Here is a 10,028-nt window from a genome sequence, read left to right on the forward strand (position 1 = left end):
TCGGTTCTGATTTAGCCCATAAATAGGTTCCCCCTCTGCATCTAAATCAATGGATCAGAAACTGGAGCTTTTACAATGGGACTAACTAATGCTACTCGATCACTCTTGGTACATCAGACCTTAGAACTATTCTTCATGGGCCAGCCATTAGCTGCTTTCTTAAACATGAAGGTTCATTAGGTCACACGTGTGCGGTTAGTTTGCATTGCCTTATACTACCGTAATTCAAGGGCTTCCTGATTGCATGTATTGATTAATAAGTTCAAACTTAACTGCAACCTTGTGGCTATGTGAAGACACTAGTCTATACTGGTTGCCCCAAAATCTATTAAGTATGGGTCGTGAAAGAAACAGTTATCTGCAAGTTCCTAATGCCCAGCTTGTTAATTTCTATCATTGGGGAGGTTGTATTCCAGCTTCTGATGCTGGGCCATGCAACGTGACTTCCCCCTTTAACACGCATCCCACTTTGGGAACGAGTTATAGATCCTATTGGAATCCTGTTTCTAGCCAGTCCTCTGTTGAAGCCTCTTATTTTTGCCAGTTATCTGCAGCCTAACATTTTATTCAACAGCATAGACACGCAAACATCTGTAAAATAGGATTTTAATGTCTTCAATGCTCAGACATGATTGATACAATAAAGGCACAACTGTTATAGTAGTATATTTTACAGTAACACAACCGATCAATGACAACCACCATTGAAACAAAACCGATTACTCCATGTTTTGCTGCGCTTCTATTTAAGCAGAGGGGTTTGTCGCGTAATCTTTATTCCCAGCGCACTTTGATTATAATTTATCATTCCAAACAGGTGTAGAAAAAGTTGTCTTCTGTGCTCTATTGGAGAAGAAAAAAATGAGGGCACTTGAATACAACCAATCCTTCCACTAAACAAACAGCCTAGAGCCGGCACTTTGTTTCTAGGTGCCCCCCCCCAAAAAAAATCAAGTCTAACAATCCATATAAAAATATGAAGTTGACTGTGGACAGCAATTCAGCAAACTGATGTCATCAAATTTCTTGTTGATTGTCATTTTATAACTATGAAATAATTGCCTCTTTGCATGTGTCCATTTCCATGTCCCTGCACCCTATTTAGCTCTCGGATTTGAACTGTCAATCACGTGTACTATATCTACAAACTCCCCAGTGGGGAAGTGAAAAAAACTATACGGAATTCCCATTAAGACCATTTAGAGTAGTTCCATTCATCCTCATGCACCAAAAAGGCATCAGCTGCCATCACTGTTTGTCTCTTCTCCCTAGACTGTAAACGTTTGGATAGGGACCTCCCTGCAATTGAATGTGCTTGTAATACCTCTGTGTTATATCTATTGTTTCCTGTACTGTTCCATCTATGTATACAATCTGTCTAATAAAAAATATCAAAACTTGGTACTTTTTCTTTTCATATGATTACAGCTACCTGAAAAAAATCATTCAGCTGACTGCAACTCCCCCCCCCCACCACCACCACCACTACTACTACTACTTTGTATTTAAAGTGCCATCTCTGTGTCCAGGCATACAATTTGTTTTACTAAAAGTGCACATTTCCAAACATTTGCCAGATCCCATTCGTTATTTTATGCAACATGTTTGTGCCCCTATATGCCAGGCCAAACACCATGTTCTGGCCAAATTAACTGGTACCCAAAATGATAAAATTTGCAATCTCTCTAATGTATTCCCTTTCCATGACTTCTACATCACGCAACAGGCCTTGTGTTAACATGGCACAAGTACTGTGGTAGGGGATGTCTAATAACTAGACATAACTCATACATATACTCACACAAGAAACCTAATAATATTTGCTGGTGCTTTGTGAACCCAAAACTACCACCATTGTGTTCATGGAATACACAAAACGTACGGTTGTTTAGCTGTGAATGGTAGGTGCCTAAAAGACATCCAGAAACCAGGTTATAGGTGCCTGAGGTGAGTCTAGCTTGCAGAGATGCTGTAATCGTCATATCAACAACTTGCACTAAACCAAGCTTTTTCATCCATAATATTTTCCAAGTTTAGTACAGGTATGTACATCTGCTCTGGGTTCTCCTACAACCTAATATCTGTTAAAATGCATTTAAATCTAAATCATTTCTTGCGTTCGGGAATCCTGAAGGATATCGTCTCCACACATTAAGACTTCTCCATAATGTCTCAGGTTGCATTCCTTTGTCGGTTTCTGCAGCTTTACTTACCTACTTAACTAGACTCCATCCCCACAGAGACGCATTGTTTCAGATTACTTGGCCTCCCTGAGCTGTCATCGGTGACGGTATCCATAGCGTCAAGAACTGAAGCATACAAGCGCTCGGCCTGTCTTTCAAGCTCTCTTGATTGTTTGGAAACCAACGCAAGGGTGTCCTTCAAAACTAGTAAGAGGTTATACAGAAAAGAAAAGTGTCACTTAAATTAACTGTATTGTCAATGAAAACAGCAAACACATAGAAATACAAAGCATTTGTGGGGTTTTAAGTAACAACTTGTTGGTAAAATATTTAAGACTTTGTTGTCTCATGCTGTTAAAAATCAGTAGCCATCTGCTTTTGCCTAATGCAGGCCACTTCCACCAAGACACTGGTCGGTTTTGTCAGCTAACTTGGACTGTATTTGGAAAATCACCAGGGCTCTGTATTAAAAAGACTAAATGGTTTTAATATATAACACACCAGTGACAGCACTAAACAATGTCTTCTTCTGGTGTGTTGCTGAGTTTATTATTAGGATTAGTGGCAGGCCATGGCAGATACATTCATAAAGCAAATATATTGGGATATGCTAGCTTGACGATACATAGATCCACCCTTATGAATGTAGCACGTGTTTTATCACTTTTTGAAAGTGTTCAGAAATTTGGGGGGTTTTTTTGGTACAAGCATTTGGAACAGGTGGGGTAAGTTTCCTCAAAGCATGTGAAGAGCTTACTGGAGGAGTTGGCAGACATGCGATTCAGGAGTAGCTCCCCATCCTTCACTACAGTGTCAGCCAAAACCTGGTTCTCTGTTATATCCTTCTTAAATTTCTACAATAAAATAGAAAAAAAGACGTTACATGAACTGTTACTGCGTTTTAGCAACCTGTAAGGCTAAAAGAAAAAAGGAAATTCCACAATATTTGAAAGTGTCATGAATAAAATGCTGGAATACCTACCGAAGGGAAAATATTTATTACAGTATAAGCGTGTACCGGACCCGATAACATAAAGAGACCAATATTAAATATTACATTAATGTCTTTTTTAAGGATTTAAAAATATATATATATATATATATATATACATACACTATTTATTGTATATATATATATATACTATATGGTATACTATATAATGGAATTGCAAACGCATTCATCATTTCTAATACATAAATTTGGGCGGACTGGGTGGGCCGAATGGTTCTTGTCTGCCAACACTTTCTATGTTTCTAGGAAGACGTAGAACAAAGGTAAGACGTCTGTGTAATTGCTGTGAGATAATTCCAATACAGTCAAGTTCTCAGACAACGATCCACCTGTCCTCATGGGCCATGAAATTGAACTGTGAGGGATATAATTGTGAATGTGTAGAAGCTCTGATCTATGGCCATATGGCTGGATGAATCTCTTACCAGGTACAGGCTCAGTGAAGATTGGATGCTTTCCACATCAGGCTTTGGAGCGCTCCACTTGTTTGCTATGTTGCTAACGCTGTGAAGCCACTGGATGAGTTGGTCAAGGTGATGACAAAATTTCTACTTAAATAAAGGAAAATCAGAATATGTTACATGATCATCAAGTTATTAATTCAAACAGTAGTAAACCTTTATTTGCCAGGACTATTCTGTGTAATGCAGTTAGGTGGCAGTAAACTCTGTGCCTGCTTAAGGCATGCACTCCCTCGCAAAGGAAAGAGCTTAACCTCTAAATCCTTCATGACGTTCAATGCCATCATGGAAATACCTGCCCAAAAGTAGCAGTGTGCATACCACTACCCGCCAGTTATCCCTCCCAACGCTGGAAGTCTGACGTTTACGTGACACTTCCTTAATGAATGGAGGCCTCGCGTTCACAAATAACGCAATGCTCTCTCTCTTCATGTGCTGAAAACAGCATTGCTGCCCTTAAAATTGTCCGGCCCCTGCTGTTACGTAGGGATCAGACATTGTGCATCATCAGCTGCCTGCAAACCACATACAAATACCATATACTACGCATTAACAGCATTCCCTTTTTTCTACTCGAAATGTGGTTATAAAACACCTAAACCCAAATGTGCGTTTCAACCTCTCCAGGAGCGACCTGTCATATAAGCGAAACCCAAACAATAAAAATGCTGCAAAGTATTGTATGTCAACAGATCTGCGGCTTCAATTTTTCTTATGTCCTGTTTACTCTTTGTACAGCTCTGCGGAATATGATGGTGCTACATAATAATACATAATTATAATGATTTTTAGACAAGCCACCAAAAGTTAAACTCTCGTTCTGAAAAAAAAGGGTACAATTAAATCAACAGAGCATGAAAATAAACAGAGCATAGGCGGCTGTCTCAACTGGTTAAAACATTGGAATACATTTAATACACTACACTTGTAATAAAATAAAACATTTGCACTAACATTTCCTGTATCTTGCTGAGAAGCTGGTGTATCCAGCGTCCAACTGACTTCCCCTTCCTGATTGCAGTTTTTTTAAAGTTTAGTAATATTTCATAAATCATACAAAAACATATTAGAAGGATGTTTAGATATATGAATGGCCAAAGGGTTTCGATACATGTTTTATTACAAAAAATATTTAAAAATCTTTTAGCACAATTTATAGACAGCTTTTATATTTAAGCTACTTAATATCGCCCTACCCAACAGTTTATAACATTAAGGTTTTAGATATGCGAGGTCATACTCTACAACCTACCACACGATGCTTTGTTATCAGAAACCTCCCTCCGTCAATGGCTTTCACACAATTAATATAACAAGTAAGGCAATCGGTTCATAAAGTCTACAAAATTTTAAGTTAACCGAAGATGAGGAGGTTGACTACAGCATTTAGATCACAACTGTCATTATTCAACTAGTAAAAGTCACCCTTGGTACTTAAACCTGTTTACTTTACTGAGAGGGTGGTAGATAAATGGAATTGCCTCCCGACAGTGGTAGAGGCTAATACAGTGAGGGAATGTAAACATGCATACAATAGGCATAATGTTATCCTGACTGGTTGGGCTGAATGGTACTTACTTGCCATCAAATTCTATTTTTCTATGTAACATTACACAAATAGCCTCCCATTCCCTTATCATAAAGGCAACATGAATAATAGGGGGTTTTTTGTTTATTTTTTTTACTTTTTTTTACACCAAACCCAATTTTACCTGAATGCTTTGAACTAGTGACTTATTCTCATGGACACTGTGTATTGTTGGACTATCAAGCATATCCCTCAGAGAAGAGAAGTTAGTGAAGGGTGTCCCAGTCTCCTTTCTCCCAGAGATCTCTGACTCAAAGCATGAATCTCGTAAATACCCTTGGCCAGCCACGCTACGTGTTTTGATATCTTGTGAGTTACGGCCCTCGGAATCTCCTACTAGTAGCCAATGGCGTCTGCTTTCGCCATCTTGTGCACAATCAGAAAATGTACTTTTATTAACAGTTAATGACAAGTGCTTTAAATGTGCGGCCAGGTTCTCCAACTCCTTAAGGTTTGAGGGCAAAGACAGGTATTCTTCATCGCTGTCCGTATCATTGTGTAACGAGAGGATTTTTGTGGTGGGAATAAACCGATGCGATTGCTGTAGATGTTGTTTAGAAATCCCGCTATTTGTCGATGATCTGGAGTGGTTGAATAGTGTGTACTTTGGAAGGGCAAAATTATACATGGATTCTCTGACAAAGTCCACTTTGCTGGCACCAGATGATAGCGCTTCAAAAGACTCCTCGTTTGAAGACTCAGAGCGATGCTGCAAACGGTGACCTGCGGATGTTTTCTGTAAAGGGGTTGAAAAGGCATATGGTGAACTCAGATCGTTTGACTTTGTGTATCTGTCCCTTTTTAATGTGTGTTCCTGATATGGCAAACCAGCAGAATGTAACTTGCTGTCAAAAGAAACGTTACAGCTGTCAAGACCTATTCCGGAGTCAGGGAATAAGGCATCAGTTTCCTCACTATCCTTACTAATAAAGTACTTTGAATTTATTGGATATGTATAATCAAGCAGTTCCTGATACTCTTTATTGGGGTTCCAGCTCGGAGATGCTCGGTCAGGACATGGCGGCGGTGTATCAGGGATCGCACATGCCCAGTACTGTTCTTGGAAACTGGGTTTACGCAAAGGAACCTCCAAATCTTTGCTCTTGTTGAAACTAGAATAGAGAGACTTGCGTTCCCCTAAATATGGGTTATACTGAAGTCGGGAAGCTTCATTAGATGACCACGAGGAATTTATGAATGTCCTTGATTTTGTACTGTCCTCTTCAAGGTCATCATTGCAACCAGTTGTCTCAGAAAGTGCTGACAGCATGGATTCAGAAAGATGTCTTGTGGTGTGTACCGACAGAGGACTGTAATCTTGCAACTGAAATGTAGTCTTCTCGCCGGTAAAAGCCATACTATATAGAATTTACAAAGATTCTATGCATTTTGAAAATAATTTGCATGACTCCTAAGAAACAAAAGAAAACCAAACATGTTTTATTCATGTAGAGAACGTTGTTATTAATTTAGCAATCTCTAGTTACATATTCTTGGGCATTAACATTTGCTGCAACTCTATTTCAACAGAAGAAAGAAAAGAAAAGATGCAGAAATGATTGTACAATTCTTTTTTAAGGCAGGAAAAGTGGGTGCATTTTATACCCAAGATCTTACAGTACCTGGTGTGCACAGACCCTAATATTCCCACAAAGCCTTAGTGCCTAGCTATATAAACAGTATACTAAAATGTAGTCTGTGTGCCAAGCATTTTTAAAGTACAAAAAAATTGGGGTATACTTTTGTTTTTTAAACCAGTGGCTCATGTGGCATTTTCAGAATCCCATAAGGCTGATATGTATAATGACCCCTAAGGGGATGAAAATTTCCCACGAGGATCCTTTTTACGAATTGTGACCCAAACCTATAAATCAATGACTCATTTAGAGCTCACGTTGCCATCAGTGCCACATCCAAGCCCTACTTCTTAGCAGAAAAAAACATTATCTCGCTGCACCTGAGCACATTTTAAACCACGGGTAGAATGAAAGGATCACCTTTTGTAGTCATGAGATTGTATTTTGATGGATACATAATATAACATACCATATGCAGATACGGGCATCTGTTTATGTGGCGAGTGGTATTGTTGCTTTACCAGGCAGGTATTTCGGTACAACTGCTGGATTCTTATAAAAAGAAAATCCAGAAAACCTAGAGTTGCATGGTTGGTGCTTTCATTAGGTCCTTCTGGCATGTTGATCGTGTCAGGCAAGTTACAACATGCCGGGGAATACGACTCATTATTAGGAGTTCAAATGCCACAATGCCCATCACCATGTGATCCCTTATGCTACATAAAACCATACGCTATAATTACACTGGCGTTCCAAACAAACACTGGAATCATGGTTAAATTCCTCAGCTTGCACAGACCCCAAAGGACTGGGAATTAGAGACTGGAATACTACGGATCATGCTTTTTTCCCCCCAGTGGCTCCTAGTTTTGTACAATCTACATTTACATTGTATAAATGCCTGAGGGATGCAAAATCTAAAGTAAAAATATCTATTTATATGAATGAGCCAAAAGCACACTTTGTTGTTTATTGATTTATATCGTGCCATCATAGGAACTCTTTACAATGGGTTAAATAGCCACTAAACTCATAATTAACGGTGATAACCTTTAGGTTACGAATGTTTCTATTATTTAAAAGTGAGACTTAAGACACACGTACACTTTTAATATAATGGTTATATGTCACGCATTAATGTTACTTCCATTAACCCTTTGAGAACCACACATTAAACAGCAATTATTTTTGGACTGCATCAATAACTAAAATTAAATAACTAAAAATGCCACACACTTGATTTAATAAAGCTGCTTGGTGTTACTTTAGGTCACAAGCATACACATTTTCAGATATGTAATACAATTCATACAATGGCATAGCCCTATTATCGTTCTTCTTACGCGTATATGTCACGAATATCACTCAGCCTTTCAGTTCTCTACTTAATCGCACATCGAGACTATGAGTGATTCAGCATCTCGGCAGAAACTCAAGATGTTTATAACACAAATAGGTTTCTAATTATAAAGTTCATGTTTAGTAAGGGGTCATAAGAGGTACAGCTGCCCATTATATACGGGGGAAAACTATGGAGTCCCAATAAGGATGGAAATCACACAAGGAGCTGTGTCTGCAGAGCTTGTTTCTGGAAGTCACATTGTTATGCTATATAGTACTTGTCATGTCCTGTTCACCCATTGTACACCACTGCGGAATACGATGGCGCTATAAAAAACAATGAATAATAATAATTAAATGCACATTATATAATGAAACGTTAAATATAGGGGGTATAAACATGCAAGAAACACAAATAAAGTTACTCTGGCATGGGTATTTTCTAGACCTGGCCTGTATACTGGTAAAATGTTGATGGGAAAACCTTTATTATGTGTTGAATTTCTATTCCTGTTGTTTCTGCCGGTGAGATTTAGAAGCAGAATATCCAGTGTTTACTACAGTTGCGTTCTATCGTCACAAGCACATTTTACCATCCTTGTCTTCGAGATGTGACTCACAAGATACGACAGCAAGTTTTCCTGACACTTCAGATTAAGTTTAAGCTAAACGTCCAAATTAGCGGAATTTGAGTCGGCCCCATAGACGATCAATTTGGCTTTGACTCTCAAACATGAAAAAGCTGGTTTTGCTTACAATATCCCACAGAGGTAACCGTCACGACTGAACACAGCCAGAAACCATCTTGGGGGTCCATTCACTAAAAGGGAGAGTCATAAGGAGAGTGTTTTCACTTCTTGACTCCACCATACATTATGAAGGTCCAGCCTCAGCTTGCATCTACTTGCTTGGCTGGCTGTATAACGCATAATTAAATCAGAGACATGTCTGTCCATTAATTATTATACAGGGCCAGTGATGGCCCTTCAAAATGAATAAAGAAGTCAAGAAGTGGAAACGCAACGTTCCCTTTGGTGAATATTCCCCCTTGTGCCGATCACTGTCCGCAAAGACCCTGCCGGAAGAAGCTATATTAATACTAATTGTTAGATTTCGCTAATTGTTAGATAAAGCCATGAAATCGTAGCTTTAAGTTTTAACCCTTTGTGAGCCATAGGTTATTTTTCTTTTTAAAGGAGTGATTGTGTCACCTCTGAGGATGCTTCTGTTAAACTGCAGATACTACAGTAATGTGTATGTGTGTGTGTGTGTGTGTGTGTATATATATATATATATATAATAACTACATGATGTGATTCATATAGTAAACTAAATACAGATACACAACAATAAAACATTCCAAACATATTTTAGAATCAGAAAACTATCCAGGACATAAATAACTGCAATGCATTGATACTGCTTTCTAATTAGTCCGCTATAGGGAGTTTTCACATTATCGCAACATACATCAGATAGGAGTCTATAAAGCTTAAGCAACACAAACATTACCTTAGCGATAGGGCGGTATGCTGATATGAACTGGCAGCCTCCTACTCACTCAGACATGACAAGACTGGTTTGCAAACCAACACCTCTTCCGGTGACCCATCGGTAACTCGACTCTCAGCCCCGGCAGCTGGGAATGCCTGTGCCAACCTCAACATGGCCGCTGGGAATGTCTATGACAAGCAATAGGAATATACCAATGCCAGTCGCAACATGGCCGCTGGGAATGTCTATGACAACACATGGCCGTTGCCTCTGCTTGTTTGAGCTGGGAGTCCCCTTTGTCCGGGGTGGGTGTAATAAATGGCTCTGTGGCGAAGACCAGTGACAGTCTTGCGATATATTGAGGGAGGGTAG

At 39.1% G+C, this 10,028-nt stretch overlaps 1 protein-coding gene across 1 annotated transcript; it reads right to left on the reverse strand.

Annotated features, from left to right (window-relative positions):
- Nucleotides 1–592: 592 nt before the first annotated feature.
- Nucleotides 593–9,765, reverse strand: CEP68 (centrosomal protein 68). The gene is made up of 6 exons (XM_053461022.1): nt 9,675–9,765; nt 5,369–6,655; nt 3,621–3,743; nt 2,941–3,037; nt 2,214–2,387; nt 593–843 (listed from the first exon to the last, which is right to left on the reverse strand). The coding sequence occupies exons 2-5, from the start codon at nt 6,599–6,601 to the stop codon at nt 2,218–2,220; spliced, it is 1,623 nt and encodes a 540-aa protein (XP_053316997.1). The 5' UTR covers nt 6,602–6,655; nt 9,675–9,765; the 3' UTR covers nt 593–843; nt 2,214–2,217.
- Nucleotides 9,766–10,028: the final 263 nt, after the last annotated feature.

Source organism: Spea bombifrons, chromosome 3 (genome assembly GCF_027358695.1).
Source record: "Spea bombifrons isolate aSpeBom1 chromosome 3, aSpeBom1.2.pri, whole genome shotgun sequence".
Taxonomy (NCBI): Eukaryota; Metazoa; Chordata; class Amphibia; order Anura; family Pelobatidae; genus Spea; species Spea bombifrons.

Bases quoted from the DNA above. Each gene is read 5' to 3' on its own strand.
- CEP68 (XM_053461022.1), bottom strand. From the start codon at position 6,601: ATGGCTTTTACCGGCGAGAAGACTACATTTCAGTTGCAAGATTACAGT. The intron at 3,744-5,368 runs GTAAAATTGGGT...TTATTTAAGTAG, and splicing joins CACTAGTTCAAAGCATTCAG to AAATTTTGTCATCACCTTGA. The intron at 2,388-2,940 runs GTAAGCTCTTCA...ACCTCTTACTAG, and splicing joins CATGTCTGCCAACTCCTCCA to TTTTGAAGGACACCCTTGCG.